The 18569-nt window shown below is 42.3% G+C and overlaps 1 protein-coding gene across 9 annotated transcripts in view; it reads right to left on the reverse strand.

Moving 5' to 3' along the window:
- Positions 1 to 18569, reverse strand: part of EFCAB6 (EF-hand calcium binding domain 6) — a 244502-nt gene that overhangs the window by 156465 nt on the left and 69468 nt on the right. For 8 of the 9 annotated variants that reach the window (XM_049626480.1, XM_049626482.1, XM_049626481.1 and 5 more), the window contains 2 exons: positions 15151 to 15263; positions 5338 to 5462 (listed from right to left, as the gene is read on the reverse strand). In XM_049626480.1, the coding sequence (XP_049482437.1) occupies positions 5338 to 5462; positions 15151 to 15263 (238 nt within the window). The remainder of the gene's footprint in view (positions 1 to 5337; positions 5463 to 15150; positions 15264 to 18569) is intronic. The other variant, XM_049626486.1, reaches the window with a different exon arrangement.

An 18569-nucleotide genomic window follows, 5' to 3' on the forward strand; every position in this document is an offset into this window, starting at 1 on the left:
TGGTTACTCTTTATAAAAGGAAAAAAAAAAACCAAGCAATTCAGCAAAGTTAAAAAGAAGGACATAAAGATACTTGGAAGTCTCTCCATCCAATTTTTTTTACATAGTGTTCCAGAAACTCTCGTAACGATCATATAAACATACTACTTTATAAAATTGGGATCATGGCTATACATCCAGATTTGACAGATTTTTTTTTTCATTTAACAACATATCATGAAATGTTTTTCTGTAAGCACTAATACATATCTACATCATGCTTTTATTTTTTATGAAATTTTTAACGTTTATTTATTTTAAAGTTTATTTATTTATTTATTTTGAGAGAAAGAGAGAGCAGAGGAGGGGCAGAGAGAGAGGGAGGCACAGAATCCAAAGCAGGCTCCAGGCTCCGAGCTGCCAGCACAGAGCCCGATGCAGGGCTCGAACTCAGGAACCATGAGATCATGACCTGAGCCGAAGTCGGACGCTTAACTGAGCCACCCAGGTGCCCCTCTACATCATGCTTTTAAATGATGCATGGCACACCATCACATTATTGATAGACCAGTAAAAGGGACACCCATTTTGTTTGTACATTTAATTTCTACAAATGCTTCCCTGATCCCCAATCCAGATGAGGTCCCCCTTGTTATTCTCTGTTGTAACACCCTGTCCTTTTCTTTATTTATCGTGTTTGTGAATGTGTTTGTGTAACACCTCTCCCCCTGATGTAAGTTTGTACAATCTCCATGAGAGCTGGGTGTGTCTGTTTTGTTCACTCATAATTACCTAGAATAAAGCACAATTTGGCATGCTGGAGGCATTCAATAAACATTTGTTTTAAATGAATATATTTTCACCAAAACTGTTAATTTTTTTGATGTTTATTTTTGAGAGAGAGAGAGAAAGAGACAGAGTGCGAGTGGGGGAGGGCAGAGAGAGGGGGAGACACAGAATCAGAAGCAGGCTCCAGGCTCTGAGCCGTCAGCACAGTGCGCACACGGGGCTCAAACTCACAAACTGCGAGATCACGATCTGAGCCGAAATCGCACGCTTAACTGACTCAGCCACCCAGGCGCCCCTTTACCAAAAATGTTCTAAAGAAGGGTTGCAAAATGTCAAAAGCTTTGACACATCAGTAGGAAGGCACATAAAGATTAAAATGATAGCTCGGACGTCATTCTAGCCACATCAGAATGTAAAAAGGTTAAAGTCTAACAACATTAAGCGTTGGTGAGTAGGCAGAGCGACAGGAATTCTTTCTCATATGCTTCCGGTGGGACTGTATGTTGGTATTTTGAAACGCAATTTGCAACTGCAGGGAGCCTTGGTGGCTCAGTCAGTTAAGCATCTGACTCTGACTTCGGCTCAGGTCATGAGCTCACAGTTCCTGACTATGAGCCCGCATCCGGTGAGCGTTGAGTCCCACTTTGGGTGAGCTCCACTTCTCTCGCTCCCTCTCTCTCTCTCTCTCTGCCCTTCACTTGTGCCTCCCCCCTCTCTCTCAAAAAATAAAAAAAAAAAAAGGAATATAGAGTGGACCGATGATACACACATATAACTCCAGAAAGTGATACAAAAACTCATTCCACTGTGGAGGGAAATTGAACAGTCAGAGCACATAGATAAAACAATAACAGTTCGATACTGCCAGTTAAAGCTGAGGTGCACGTCCCTTACAACCGAGCAGGTAATTCCACTCCTAGGTGTAAGCTATTCCTAGACAGATGTCTGTGCACACGCCCCAAAACATACGTATGTAACCACTCACAGCGGCATCATTGGGATCGGCACAAACCGGGAAGCAATCTAAACATCCCTCTGTGAGAGAATGCATCATTTGTGTAGTTGCAGATGATGGAAAACTGTAGAGAAGTGAGAATAATAATACAGCTCTATCAAGGATGGGGGAGGGGCGCCTGGGTGGCTAAGTCAGTTGAGCGTCTGACTCTTGATTTCGGTTCAGTTGATTTTGGCTCAGGTCATGATCTTGCAGTTTGTGAGTTCAAGTCCCACATCAGGCTCTGCGCTGACAGCGTGGAGCCTGCTTGGGATTCTCTATCTCCCGCTCTTTGCCTCTTTCCTGCTCGCTCTCTCTCTCTCTCTCTCTCTCTCAAAATAAATAAACTTAAAACCTAAGCACAAGCAGGATGAAAATAAGTGGGTTTGCAACTATAGAAATTTGGAAAGAAAGGAAGGAGAGAAGGAGGGAAGGAAGGAAGGAAGGAAGGAAGGAAGGAAGGAAGGAAGACAGATCAGGCAAAAGACAAAGAACCCAGTCTGTAAGGAAACATAATACAAAAAAATATAAACACGTGATCACCTACAAAGGTTTCGTGCCATAAAAAGAAACTAAGACTATGAATGCATTATAAGAGAAGCTTGAAGTCAAGATGATAAAACAATGAAAAAGAAGGGATATTGCAAAGCTAGGAAAATTGAGAACAAAAATAGTATCATTACAGGACCTAATAAAGAAATTAGAAATAACAGCATAAGACGCAAGTCTGAATTAAAATTAATAATAAAGGAAAGGCTTGAAAGACTCCGAACGAAGGCAGGGGAAAAAGGCTGAAGGCAAGCTGGGAGAAGGCGGCAGCTGTCGAGGACAACGATGACCCAGTGTGAGGGTAACTGGGAATAACACTGAAGGGAGGAAAGATGCTGTGAAGGCAGAGGGACAGAGAGCAGGAGAGGATTTTAGTGACACAGGAGAAGTTTTCTGGAAATGACGGACTGAATCTGTACCTCAAAAGAACACACTGTGTTCCAGGAAACTTTGACATAAAATGCTCCGTGCCAGTATGGCTTAGTTTTGCTTTTTAATTTCAAGGATTAAAGAGAATATATACTTTAGGCATCCAGGTAGAAAAAAGGAATTACCTATAAGGGGAAAAAAAAAAATCAGTGAGCTCAGGCTTCTTCAGGACACCCAATGCCAGGGGCGCCTGGGTGGCTCAGTCAGTTGAGCAACCAACTCTTGACTTCAGCTCAGGTCATGATCTCACAGTCATGAGTTTGAGCCCCTCACTGGACTCCGTGCTGGTGGAGCCTACTTGGGATTCTCTCTCTCCCTCTCTCTCTCTTTCCTCTCCCCTCCCCCACCCACACACACACTCTGTCTCTGTTAAAATAAATAACTAAACTTAATAAAACAAGAACAGAAGACAACGGAACAACGCTTACAACATCTTGAGGAAAAGAAAGCAAGATGGAAGAATTACACCCAGCCAAGTGTTTCTGGTAGAAAAGTAAGAGGCAGACGGTCTCAAATATGAAAAAAACAAAGGGAATAAAGCCCCCATGAGCCTTTCTTAAGGAAATTACTTGGCTATGAAATCCAGCCAGCCAAAAAATAAATCAAAATAATGAACTCAGAAAGGGATTAACTACGGTAAACGCTGGAGAATAGTCATGTGTCTTAAACCCACGTAAACACACAACGAAGGCCAAACAACCAGGGAAATTATAGGGCCGGAACAGAATGTAAATATCATGGTAAACCCTGGCTAAGAACAAAATAGAAACAACGAAACTTGTGAGGCGGGAAGGAACACCGGGAAGCGAGAGCCCGCCCGTACTGCCTGCGATCGAAAGATCCTTCAAAAACACCGTTAATTTCTGCAACTCTTAATGGCTTTCTTAATTCTCTTCTTGTCTCAAAGTCCCTTTTGGGACCTGATATTATCTTGTGGTAAAGAAATATTTATCCAAAGTACAGAAATATCTTCAGCTTCGCTTGAAGACAGCACTGTCAGCAAGGACTTGGATTTAAACTTGGCCCAGGCCTTACTGGCAGGGGAACTCTAGACCCGTCATTAAAGCTCTCCGTGCCTCAGTTTCCTCAAGTTGAAGCCGGGATGATAACAGGGCCTGGCTCACGGAGCTGCTGTGAAGACTGAGGAGGACCCTGCCTCGCACCCAGCGGGCCCCACAAAAGGGTTAATTACGAGGGTGGAGAGGGTGGTGATGTCTCCTTTGCTTCTGGTAAATTCAAAGACATTTATGTTAAATACATCTTATTTGTAAAAGGAGCATGATTCTCTTCTTATAAAATTATTTCTATCTATGTATCCACCCACCCACCGAGGCAGTCATCCTTCTATATATATGAATAAAGACGGGCCGAGAATTATGTTCACCAAATGTTGCCTTTGATTATTTCTGGGCGGTGGATTTTGAATAATTTATACTTTCTTCTTTGTACTTTTCAGAATCGCTTACTTTTTTTGTAACACTAATGTATTTTGTAATGGTTCTGTTTTTATGAAAACAATAAATTTATTAACCACAATAAGAGAAAACAAAGCTTTACTAATTTACCAACACAATATTACAGACTCGCTTCTCCAACACCTTGATCAACACTGGCTTCTGTTAATTTTTTCCTCATTGACATTTTTCTACTGAACACCTTACATTCGTTTTTAAAAGCTCGATGCACCTTAGTCTGGGTTTACATGGCACGTACTTTGTCAAGTTTATCATTTGCTTACACAAAGTTTTGCTGTACAAAAGCTTTTCATTTTAATGTAATCAGATGTAGCATCTTTTTCTTTATGGTTTCTGGGCTTTGCATCATGCTTGAAAGGTAGTCTCGATTTCAAGATTAAAAAATTTTCACCCACAGTACTTTTAAATTTAAATAGTTGATTCATACAGAGTTTTGGTGTGAAGAATGGCAGGTTACAAGCTTTTTCCCCCCCCCGCACGGCTGGCTAGTGAATTTTTCCAATAATAATTACCCAATGAGCCACTCCGCATCCCTGCCACACTTTACTGGAATGCCTGATATCATATGCTGAATTCACAGACACAGACTGATCCATGACCCAGCTATTATCTTAAGTCAATTTGAATGTCAGATGGTTGTACCAGTGCCATACAGGCTTAGCATACCTTTATATTTTTATGTGATATATTGTTATGCGGCCCTCTATTACTCCTTTTCAAAAAAATATATATATATATGTATATCCATCCAGATATAGGGAGAGCAGACATTAATTTTGAATCTTCCAATCCAAGAACCAAAAAAGACCTCTTCATTTACTCAAGTGTTCCTTTATTTTGCTCAATAAAGATGCCTCACGTCCTCACAGGAGTCTGGAATCTTCTTCACCAGATTGAGTGCGTGAGCAGCACAAAGGAAATATGTCGGAACCAGCCTCTCAGCACCAGCACCGTTACCGACAGGCTGTCACGACAGGTTGGAGGAGGTCTCAGGGCCCCAGGAGGTGGAGGCAGGCTCCACACGATGCCTAGAAATAGCGTCCAGACCTGATGGTTTTCCATGGCTGTCAATCTCCTGTGCTCGCACTTTAGAGAACCTGGGTGTTAGGGAGACACTCTTACCTCCTGGCAGAAGGCCGTCTCAACTTCTTCCAGGGAGCAGTTTTTCCAGACCTCTTCGGATGAAACGGAGCTGTGAGGGCACTCCCTTTTGGAATTTTTGACAGATTGACTCTCCCAGGAGACCTCTGTTCAGACAAAAGAATTTTCGTTTATTGACGGTGCCAAAGATCCGTTTGAATATTCAGTGTTTCCTGTTCATCTTCACCTGCCTGGCAAAAATTTAAGACTTGAATGAACCACAAGCACGACGAACTATGTACTAAATGGTGTTGAAATGACTGGCAGAACATTTTAGAAAAAAAGTTAAATTAATCTACCTGCTCGCTTGTGCTGGGATAAACCTTAGGTAAACAGTACATCAAGTCGAAGAACCAAACCGTAAAAGCAGAAGAAAGTTAAGATGAATATTACATAGAACACGGTCTCTGGGCGGAAAGTCCTTTCCAAGACACACATTACAGCCCCAATCGCTTAAATAATGGATCTGCCTGACGACATCAATATTTTTCTTGGTTTGGTTAAAAACACACACTCCCAAATCACAATGAAAGAAACGTGAGTGAGAAAACCTATAGGTTAATTACCATGATGCGTGAGTAGCTCTTACAAATCACTAAAATAAATACTCAGTAGAACACAGACGAAGGTTGTAAACACGTAATTCACATAAAAAGAATGAAAAATTCCAACAAATGCACAAAAAAGTACTGAACTCATTGGTAACCCAAACTCTAAAACAAGTTAACGATATGTTTCCACTTGTCAAATAGGCATGGATAAAAGAGAATGATAGAGAAAGAAATCAGTCCTGGCCTGTGTATAGAAAACTTGGTAACTGAATACTTTTAAATCTCCTTTTAGAATTTTACACGAATGGAATTATAGGACCGTCCAACAAATGTATGTGGGTAAGGATATTTTCTGCACTGTTTAAAGACTTACAAAACCGAAACAATTTAAATGCCCACTAATCGAGGATTGGTTTTATGAATCATGGTTCACCAAGCCTATAAAATACCACACAGACATTAAAAACAAAGGTGCCTGCCTAAGTTAATGAACATGGAAAATTTTCCTTCATATATATTGTATCATGATTGAAAGAAATATTATTAGCATAATTTAATTTTCATTTTAATACTTATGTTGTGTATTTGCCTGTCTATCCAGCCACCCAGCCACCCATCCACCCACCCAGCCATCCAGCCACCCATCCATCCATCCATCCATCCATCCGAAAGGAAATCTAAGGGGATAGTACAACAAAAAGAATACAGTGGGAGGATTCAGGGGGTAGGATTACGGGGATGGTTATTCGTATTCTCGTGTTTTCTGCCTTTTTTGCAGGAAACGTGTATTACTTTTATAATAAAAGAATAAAATAAATCTACAATATAGCCATTTTCTTTCTCAAAGTCGACTACAAAGAATCACAAATGGTTTCCCAGATTTATTTCCTAAACTGTCTGCAAATACGCTTCACTCAAATTAAGCACACTTACAACGACTCAGCTGTAGTTAACAAACTGCCAGTCTTCTGGAATCCCACTGCCTACCTCAAAAAAAAAAAAAAAAGAAAAAAGAAAAGAAAAGAAAAGAAAACAAGGGAAAAAGAAAAAGAAAAGCAGCCTCCCCCATCTGGCTATGTAATGAAATACAAAGCCATTCTTCCAGAACGTGGTCTGGAATTCTGTGGCATCAGTGAGCCAAGCACTTGAAACTGGGATCTCAGAACGCACACACTGCAAGAGCCTCGTCGAGAGACGGGGAAGCCGACCCACAGAACCAGGGTCTGACTCGGCTGGGCACACAGAGGTCTCCAGTCAGGCTTTCGGACACTGCGCCCTGGTGCGGGCTCCACTCTGGGACAGTTCTCAGGGACACAGGGCACATCAAGGGAAACCCATCCATGCTCTGTAAACAGGATGCCAGGTTCTGGAGGATGGGGGCGGGAGGGGGGGTTGGGGTGTGAGGCCTGCCCTCGGGGAGCTCACAGTCCAGGAACCCGTGCAGCTATACTGCCACCATAAGCTGGCTACGAAGCTCAACCAAGCCACGTTCAAGGGCACCTCTCTCGTCACAGTTATGCCAGGCCTCACTCTTCAGCCGGGCATAACAATTCCCACCACCTGTTAATGTCCCCAGATTTCCTCTGAAGGGTTCTTGCTGATTTGAAATGGGGTAAAGAGGAAATCCAAAGCTTAAGGGGGGCATTTATGCATGTCATAGATGCAGCAGAAGGAAACCCACCCCCAAATGTCACTTCTTCAGGTGCCAGATAGATAGTGCCCTTGATAAGCAAGATGATGATGGCTCGTTAAGAACACCAACATAGCAAAACCAGAAATATGCAAAATCAACAGGAAACATAGTTCTATACATTTAGAAAAGTCAAAGGTCACGATGCCTGCAAATATATGACATACTGCATCCCTGATAAGAGGTAGCAACAGCATCAAACCCACCAGCAGCTCTTGGTAATAAGTCCTTATAGGACCCATTTTCCCCAAAAAGGAACCTACAGAAGCAGATTTGATTCTTATCATTTATAGTTCATAGATAAGAGAAAAAAGCAGGAGTTCATATGAGAAACAGGAACAGATATAAAGAAGTATGTGGAATTATGTGCTTACTTAAGAGAGTGAAATTTTAGGAAAAATGCACTAGGGGACACATTATTTTAAAATTACTGCTCTCTTGAGACTATTTCCCCCAAACCACCATGTAGAAAACAAACATTATTAAAACACTAGTAAAGATTTCACTCTAGAAAAATCAGACACAGTCTAGAATTTACTTATCCGTCCATGTGCTTCACGGCTGGAGTGCCAAGAAAAGCATTTCTGAGTGGAAGCTCCAAAGTAAGATTCATAAAAACCCTGAAAACAGTACGAAGGTGAGGAGGACTCACTTTGGATCCAACCACTGACTCTGCAACCTTCCAGTACTACCTACACAGGCTTGTGCTTCTGGGTCCCCATTTGCACGAAGAAATGGACAGAAATGCCACAGAGTTTGCCCACAAGATGCCCAGTACACGTTAGCTACCTATTGGTTGACGAGAAACGTTTTAAATGATAGGAGACAAGAAAGGACTCGTATCAATCAGAGCTAGAAAAATTCTGAAATTCAATGATAGAGCCCCCAAGCAAATTCGAAATAAAATCATTCCAGAAATAAAGGCTGAGCTAAAAGGAACAGAAGAGCAAATAAACAAAAGTCACAGGAGGTGAAAAAGGGAAAAAAAAATGTATCAAGGAAGCAAAAAGGAAAGAAGGCAGGAAGGAACATGTGCAAGAAGGTGATAGTCTAAAACAGAAGCTAGGAAAAGAAATCCAAGATACCTGCAAAATGTGCCACTGGAAAGAAAACCTAACAGTGGAATGGTTCAGATGCTACAAAATTACAATTCCAGAAGTCTTCCCGAAAGAAAAGAGACTCCAACCTAGCAATTCAAATAGTACCTAAATACTTATAAAATCAGTCACAAGTGTCCAACATCATAACTTGTAGCAAAATTACTCGGTTTTAAATAAAAAGCGAAAAATGTGCTGGCTATCTGAACAAAAAGACCAAGGCACTAATGAGGGAAAGAAAGTCAGTCTGTCATTAAACTTTTCTTCGGCAAAACTTTACATCACTAGGCACTGGGTAAAGATATTTAAGATCCTTAAGGAATGAAAATCTGGGCTAAGGGTTTTGTCAAATGATTTTTTATATAAGCCACATACAAACTGTAAGAAATCAGAGAATATCATTTCCATGGGCACTTCACAAGAAGTCTACTGGAGGACAAGCTTCAAATAACCAAAATGACTCGAGAGACAAGTAAGAGAGATAGAAGCAAGCAAGCAGGTGTGATAAAGACCTCGCTCCTAGTGCGGCAATCTTACAGAAGCTGGGTCAGTGAGACAGGAAGACCTACTTCTTTATGACTCACACAGAGACACGTCAGAAGATAAATCAAAACCTAGAAATGACCTTTGAACTGTTCCATTTAACGTCTCTCTGTTTGATTGCTACCCTGAGCAACCTGTCTGATGTCTTGGCTTTTCCCAAAACCAGCTGGGAAGGTTGGGATTCAAATTAGCCAAGCCATGGGCCAAATAAGATAAATTCCATTAGGAGCCAACCAGAAAGGATGTGCTGGTGCCCTAAGATTCAGACTTTGGTGCTGAGGATTTGGAACTGATAGGATGGCAATGTGAACGATGACCAGTTGGTGTCAGCGATTTGTCCCTTCCCACCACATACCAACAAACAGGCCTCCGCTGACAACCTCGGTGTAGAGCTTTAATATAATGCAGCCCATAGCCCCAAATTATGACAGCTGACCCTTGAACAACACGAGGATTAGGGGTGGCAACCCGAACACAGTCGGAAATCTGCATGTAACTTCTGACCCCCAAAACTTAACTACAAATAGCCTGCTGTTGACTAGGTAACTTACTGATAACATGAACGGTTGATTAACACATAGTCTGCATGTCGTATGTATTATATGCTGTATTCTCACAACAAAGTAAGAAAGAGAAAAGATGTCAAGAAAATCATAAGAGGAAATACATTTACAGTACTATGCTATAAAAGCTCTGTGTACATATGGAGCCATGTAGTTCCAACCTGCATTGTTTGGGTCCAGTGTGTATCTTTAAGTTAGAACATCCACAAAAAAGAGTCTGTCTTCTAACTGAAGAACTTAAATTTCAATTATGAAAGTTATAGAGGAGACAGTGGCATGAATAAGATTTTAAGATGATCTCTACGACTGGGGTGTAGAAGACAGATCGGAACAGGCCCATGCTGCCGACGATGGCACCAGTTAAGAGGCAGCAATGAGAACTTGAGCTAACGCTACAGGAACAAGAATATACAGAACAGCCAGATATATATCTCATATCGAATCAGATAAAAATTGCCTTTCCTTGTGAGATGCATCGTTATTTTACGTACCCCTAACAAACAAAAATGTTGCCAATTATCGGTAACAAAAGGCGAGAAAAACTGAGATTCCCATGCTGGAACTGAAATTGTATTATAGAACTCACCTTCTTACAATACCTGGTGAAATAAGCAAAAGAAAAAAATAGTAAAAATTAGAAAAATCAATAAATTACCAGCATAGACTGACACAAGAAGAAACTCTTAACACGGGCAACCAGAAAGCTTTGCTTCCAGTTATGGTAGATTGGCTCACATTGAACCTATCTTCTCAGCAGATAACAAGTATAAACTCTGGCCAAAATATAAACAAAGAACTGTCTGAAGGCACTAGAGAGCAACTGACATAAACTGGAGTTGACACTTGGAAAAAGAGAGTAACTCTCGATGCATTTCTTATTATTTGGCTTTTTTCCAGCATCCTGCTGGCTTTAGGAATCAGAAGACAGAGTTCAGGACTACACAGTATCTGGAAAGTACGAAAGTGAGGAAAGACTGAAAGGAAGGGCTTGGGGGAGGATTTCCAAAGTCTGTGCATAACGTCTGCCAAAATCTTTGGCTAATCCCTGAACAAGATATATAGAGCAGACAATAAGATGTCCAGCTAAGGTTAAAATAGCAGAACAAAGATTTCAAGTGTTAAAGCCCTCAGAGAGGACAAAGACTAGAGTCTGAGTGTAGGTAAACAAACTGGCTGCTAAAACAAATACTTACATTCTTCAGAGGAACATAACAGAATCTAAAGTCTCTACAATGCAAAATTTACTGTATCCAGGCTAAATTCCAAAGTTGCTAGACGTAGCAAAACAAAACAAGACAGAAAACTGTGATCCCTCATATTTAAGCAAAAAAAGTAATCCATAAAGAACCAGACTTGGAGATGACCTAACGGCTGGAAATAGCGGATAAAAATTTTAAAGCTTTCGAGAGTTTTAATTTCAACACAAGTGCTTGAGAACAAAAGGGAAAACATACTCTTAATGAGTGAACAGACAGCAAATCTCAGCAGAACAACAGAAACTATAGCAATGCATTCTGTGTTTCTAGTGTACATAAAAGTACAACATATAACAGCACTGTAGCAAAAGACAGGAAAGAAGAATGGGCAAATACTGTTGTAAAGCCCTTACACTTCATGAGAATTAGTATAATATTAGATTGAGGTAGACTCTAATTAATTAAAGACATATAAGAGAATAAAAAAATCATCAGTTTACCCCATGTTCTCGAAATTATGAAAACAATACTGGAAAAGTGTGGGAGGCTGGTGTAGGTGGACTGACAAAGAAGGAGAGGAGCATAATGCAAAAAGGCAAAGATCTCATCTTGGAATAAAATATGAAAGGTGCAAAATTGCTTTAAAGAACATCCTCAGGGGCGCCTGGGTGGCTCAGTCGGTTAAGCGTCCAACTTCGGCTCAGGCCTGATCTCATGGTTCGTGAGTTTGAGCCCTGCGTCAGGCTCTGGGCTGACGGCTCGGGGCTTGGAGCCTGCTTCGGATTCTGTGTCTCCCTCTCTCTTTCTGCCCCTCCCCCACTTGAGTGCGTGCGCACACGCTCTCTCTCTCAAAAATAAATAAGCATTAATTTAAAAAAGAACACCTTCATAAGAACACAAGTTCAGGGGTGCCTGGGTGGCTCAGTCAGTTAAACACCTGACTCTTGATTTTGGCTCAGGTCATGATCTCACGAACTATGAGATCAAGCCCTGTGATGGAGCTGACAGCACACATCCTGCTTGGAATTCTCTCTCTCCTTCTCTCTCTGTCCCTTCCTCACTCACACACACACATGCTCTCTCTCTCTCTCAAAATAAACAAGTAAACATGAAAAAAGCACAGAAACTCAGTCAAACAAGATGGTAAGACAACAAAACGAGAGGGAAAGTAATATCGTAAACCAAAGGCAATGCCATGATAGAAGTAATAAATAAGGTAGAAATCACATGGAACAAAAAAAAGACCTTGGCAAAAATCAGATCACAAGTGTAGATAAAAGACTGAGATGTCACTGTGACCTCAGAGGAAAAAGGCAAAGAAATAAAAAGGCACTTTAAGATAACTTAACAGACACAAAAGACAAAGACAGTCCAACATAAGGATAATCTGCAACAGCGAAGTTAAAAATCAGGAAAATGAAACCAAAGATTTATTCAAAGATGTAATATTACTTAAAAAAAATCTTGAAAAAGTAATTGGACTTGCAGATTAAAAACACACTGTGCAAAAGGCTCAACAGCATGACCTATCCTAGCTACGTTTCTGAAACTCAGGACCAAGTAATTCCTTTGGGAAGCCAGCTAGGAGGAGCACGTCGTGGATAAGGGGGAAACTAGGCAAGCGTCAGACTTCTGCACAGCCCCATCAGTATCAGAGGCAGTGGGTCAAAGTCTCTGACGTTGGGGGGCGGGAACGCGTGACCCGCGGGTATTACCTCCAGCCAAGACATAGTCAGGATTTTCTTTAGTTTCGTTGCAATTCCTGTGCTTCTGATATGCTCAAGTAAAAGTCAAAACTGATATAAAAGGCCATCTCTAGGAACCCCTTTCTACAAAGCTATTTCTGTCTGTCTTGCTTCTCCTTTCCACAGATCTGCACAGAAAGATGCCAGGCATCACGCTGACAGTGGTTAATTCTGGGTGGTAGGATTGGCTTGACTGTTTACTTCAATCTTTTTACTTAATCTGCCAAAGTGTCTGCTTCACAGGGCTGCAGAGAATATGAAGAGAGACAGTCCAGGAGTGTGCTCAGCCTCAGGCCTGGCATGGGACAAATGTTCGGTAAGCACGGTGGAATGTTATGGTTCTCAAGTTAGGACTCTAAACTTACTCGTGATGAAAAGTCTCTATGATCAAGGGAGACCACCACCTTATATCTCCCTTGGACAAAGTTCACAGCCCATGCTCCGGCCAAACACGTTCCCCCTTTGGGGGGAAACTCTCATTCCCTCCACGCTTGTCATGTGCATCCTGTGAACTCTGGGCCTGCAAAAGTGCCTCCCGGCTCCTCCCTGGACCGCCCTCCTCCTCCTGTGCACACCCCACGACATTCTGTTCTTCCCTCTCAGGCATTTGTACAGTTTGTTTTGGAGCTAAACAGCTCAAATCTCAACTCCACCAAAAACTAGCTCTATGACTTTGGGAGCTTCGTCTAGCACCCTTGAGTCTGAGTTTTCTCATCTAAAAAATGGGATAATAATACCCATCTCACAAAGGTGTTCAGAGAAATAAAAATTAAAATTAAGGCTCAGGAAGTATCTATACAGAGCACAACAAATTAGTGCTTTATATTATTATTTCTTTTTTATGTGACTTGTTTTATGCCTTACCTGCCCCATTTAAAACGCACACACACACACACACACACACACACACACACACACACTCCTTAAAGACAGAGTACGTAGGGAAGCCTGGGTGGCTCAGTCGGTTAAGCGTCCGACTTCAGCTCAGGTCACGATCTCACGGTCCGTGAGTTCGAGCCCCCCGTCGGGCTCTGGGCTGACGGCTCGGAGCCCGGAGCCTGCTTCGGATTCTGTGTCTCCCTCTCTCTCTGCCCCTCCCCTGCTCATGCTCTCTCTCTGTCTCAAAAATATATAAAACAAAAACATTTAAAAAAATAAAAAAATAAATAAATAAAGACAGAGTATGTTACTTGGCTCCGAAGCCAATGAAGGGCCCAGTGCTGTGCACATGAACTAACAAAACATAAGGGATGAACAGGTTCTTGGAAGAGCATGTGGTCTAGTTATTCCTAAAGCTCGAGAGGTGTTAACAAGGAGACCCCCTAAGGAGTCTGCTATCAGTGATCTTAGGGGAACCGAGCTAAAATCTGAGAATCTGTCATTGTTAAGCTTGCCAGTGTGGCAAATCTGAGACTCGCAGAAGGTGCTCGATGAGTATCTGTTGTACTGAATTAAACTGAAACTGGACAGTGACACCACGTCTCGAGGCAAGAAACCACTTGCCTTCAAATGACCAAAGGCTCCCAAGGGAGAATCTCCAGTTGCATTCTTCATAAACTCATCCTCGGGGGACTGGACTCCGCTCTCTCCAGAACTATCCAGCAGGTCAACAACTCTGGGCACTTTGTTGATGAGGCGGGGATAAACGCCATCAGTGCAAGGAGAAAACGTTCCGTCTCGAGGCTACATGCCTGTGTGAGCCTGGCTTTACGTGTCTAAGAGAATGCATAAACTACTCAGCTATTTGCCCTTTTATGTTCAGATTGTTTCCCATCACTAAAGGGATAATGTGTTCATTCCAAATTTTTGAATATGGGGCGCCTGGGTGGCTCAGTCGGTTAAGCGTCCGACTTCAGCTCAGGTCTCACGGTCTGTGAGTTCGAGCCCCACGTCGGGCTCTGTGCTGACAGCTCAGCGCCTGGAGCCTGCTTCCGATTCTGTGTCTCCCTCTCTCTCTGCCCCTCCCCTGCTCATGCTCTGTCTCTCGCTGTCTCATAAATAAACAAACAAATAAATAAATAAATAACATTAAAAAAAATTTTTTTTGAATATATAGAAGCAGCAGAAAGAAGAATGAGACAACACCCAGGCACATATCACTTAAAGACGATCTGTGTCTTAGAGTTTTCTTTCTAATCATCTACGGATAACACCCCATCCATTTTCCACGTTTACCATTAATTTCATGGAAATCGCTGCTCATGGCTGTGCATGGATACTCTGTGACTCACTTAACCCTTTTTCTGCTGTTAGACATTTATGTTATTCTTCTAAACAATGATGCCATGGCTATCTTTGCACCTAATGCATTTTCCATATTTGTAAGTATTCCTTAGAATAGGTCCTAGAAGAGGAATCATTGTGCCAAAGGATATTGAAATCTTTAGCTATGTACTTTCAAAACACTCACCTGGATTTCCCATTTTATATCTAAGATTCAAGTCATTATTTACACTGAGGTTCTTCAAAAAGACATTATAGTCCACTGTGGTGTCTTTATCAATGTTGTAGTGTTTTGCAAACCTGAAATAGAAATGTTCTTTGGTAATCAGAAATTACGATACAGAGAATCTAAAACGAGGCAAGGTATCCTTCAGCCCTGGGGTTGGCATTCATTTTAATGTATTTCTAGCTAGAGCTGGAATTAAAAAGTCAATGCTAAGAATGGTTAACATAAGATTCAAACACACAGATACTTCGAAGGAGATCATTCTCCTTGGCCTACCGACGCGTGCGTGAGGATTCGAACAGTACAGGTGCATCTCAGGACCCGTCTTCTCCCTTCTCTGGAAGGAGGAGGGAGCAGCCAGGACTCAGGCTGCACTCAGACAGCAAAAGCAGGTCCTACTTTCCTTTAATAAATAGGGGGCAATGGATCTGGGCCATGAGTCAATTAGCAGAAAGCCACTGTAACCAGAGAAATCCAGAGCTGGGTGTAGGGGAGAACCCAGCCCATCCTCTTGACCCAGCACAGCATTTCACAGAGACAAACAGAGGCCCAGTTCACTGGGGTGAGGGGCAAAACCAATGATCTCTCCCTGAAATATACTGAGACACTCTTTCTTTCTAAGTTCAGATAAACAGGATGTTTGAATATTTTTTTCTTTTCAAAATGAATCTTCTATTATTCAAATCTGCCACTTGATAAATGGCTTCCTAGATGATTTCTGCATTATTACATTGAGAAAAAATTGACAGTTTTTAAATGTTTGGTTATATTATCTCCATATGTGTTGGTTTCTATAATTATCTAATTTCATGCTGCTTTCTAAAAATTTAGCAATTATCACTTAAAGTATTTGTTATTTTTCTGTTTTCCAAATTTAACAAAGAGTAACGTCATGTGTTCATTTCAACGCATACCTTTTTCTCACCCACTTTGACGAATCTTGCCCATTGTTCTAATAAGAAAAAATATCTGTAGATAGGATAGCTGCTAGATGTTAACACTGAAACTCCCAGAGTAGCTGCGTCTTTCATCCACAGTCTCTGTCTTGTGAAAATACGGCTGTGGGCTCAAGGACCCAGAAGGCTGACCTACTGTGCTCCCATTTGAGTTACTGTCCTATAGAAAGTGTTGGCTACTCTGATGCTCCAGGAAAATGTCCAGATATTGATAAATATCTCATCACCAACTTCCCTGTTTTCCGGAAAACTCCAGCATTCCTTCAGATTGGTATTTCCTCCTAAGAGAATCCTGACCTTTCCTAATACCCAGCCCATCCGCAGTCATAATCCCTGCTGCAGATTCATCGAGGACAGACAGAATCCCATGATAATATTTCCTACAGATAAAAATCTCAAAAACCAAGTCTCAGTAGTGCCCAGGCATACAGCTTCTCCAAGGGCTTTTTTTTTTTTTTTTTAATGTTTATTTATTTTTGACAGAGAGAGAGAGCGCGCGCATGAGCGGGGTAGGGGCAGAGAGAGAGGGAGACACAGAATTGGAAGCAGGCCCCAGGCTCTGAGCTGTCAGCACAGAGCCCGACGCGGGGCTCAAACTTACAGACCGGGAGATCATGACCTGAGCCGAAGTCGGACGCTCAACCGACTGAGCCACCCAGGCGCCCCTCCAAGGGTTTTTTTTTTTTTACAAGAATGCAGGCAGGGGAGACAGGATCATTCCTGAGATAAAACAGCCGGGGCCGTTTTCCCAGGGAGCTGCACTCAGGGCAGGAGAGCTCACGTGTCTGCACAGACCTGCAGGCGAGTGGGTCACAAAGGAAGGCCAACTGCAGGGTCAAGGAAACGACACCATCGACCCATGAACCACTCCGGCATCACCACCTACAACCAGCCTTGGGCTTCACTCCTCTGCACAGGCAGTGGGCTGACCTCGAGTGAGTTTGTTTGCTTTTTAGGCTGGCCATTCATTGTTTTACTGGGATCCAAATGCTTGGGCCTGTGGGGCTACGGACAGTAGGGTGTGTGAGATGGGAAAGGAAAAGCATAACCCAATGGGTCTCAGGGTGGTCTGATCAAGTGTAACATTGGCGAGGATAGTCTCTCTCGCCTCTTCTGCACACACACTGGACGGTATTTTGCAGCCTAAAGAGACCTGTCATCTAGGGAACGGAGTGCGTTCCTGGAATCTTTATGACCGTGACAGAGTCGCTGGGAAAGTGGCACCTACTATGCGCCAGGAGCATCCCAGACCCGCTTTATATACTCTGGAGCATCTTGGCGTCAGTCTGCAAGGGGTTTCTGGCTAGAAACTTCTTTAAGGGGAAGCTGGGTCTCGGAGGGGCCCAGGAGCTTCCCAAAGCCCTAGAACCGGGGAGGGTGCAGCATAGATAGACCTGACCCCAAGCGGAGCCTGACTTCAAAGCCCAGGTTGTTACCGCCTGGTAAACCTAAAATAGCCAAGTTAATACTGAAGCAGCTTCTCAGGGAAAGAGTATATTCTTGAGCTTCTATAAGAAAAGCATTAAAGCCATTGAAGAAATGGTCTGCTTTTGATCCTTTGCGTTTCTGTTCTAAAGAAAAGCAATTCTATTATGTTAAGTTTCCCGAGCCTTATCACGAAAACAGTATTGTTCTCGAGGCTTAGGGAAAAAAACTCAAATAAAAATTTGTGGAGTTCTTTATTATTCAATACTTACGAGATGGGGAAACAGGCAGTAACATTTTTTATAGATTTACTAGGTTGGAGACCGCAGTGCCAAACACAAGGTTTATTGTCAAATAAAACACTGTTTTGTTTTTTGATTGCCTGTTTTAGAAGGGTGTTGCTTTTGTTCTATAATCGCATGCACAAAATTATTTAATTTGTTTTGTTTGGATCTTACTCTGGACACTTTCCCAGTCGGAAAGATGTAAAAATTAAAACATCTATTACGTCCTTTTATATTCTGAGGTGGGTGAGGAAGAGGAAAACAGGAAGAACATATTCAAAAGACCAGGCAATACCCATTTCTATAAAGTCTCCCTGAGTTTCAGACCCTGCAGCGCCCCTGCCACGCTCACAGGCCCCCTACACTTCCTTGCTACGATAGCAGGTTCCTCTTCTCCGGACAGAAGCAACATCGTCTTTATGACACTACGCAAGCAGGCATAGCCGCCATTGTCACAGCGATTTATAACTGCAGTGTGATGTGAGGCTCTTCGGCGCGGAGGGAAATAATAAGGCTTGGTACTTCTGTTAACAGCCTGGGGGATGCTGAGTAGAGTGGGTAAAGGCAGGAAGAGAAAGAGAGCTTCCCGGCGGAGTCCCACAGAAATGAAGTTCAACGGGGGCCCCCTTCTAGTGGCTTCCATTCAAAACTCAGGTAGCCACGGAAGCCAAGCGTTTGGCTTCTTCTAAATGATCTGGAGTTTATTGGAGGCTCA

The sequence above is a fragment of the Panthera uncia genome, chromosome B4 (genome assembly GCF_023721935.1).
Source record: "Panthera uncia isolate 11264 chromosome B4, Puncia_PCG_1.0, whole genome shotgun sequence".
Lineage (NCBI taxonomy): Eukaryota > Metazoa > Chordata > Mammalia > Carnivora > Felidae > Panthera > Panthera uncia.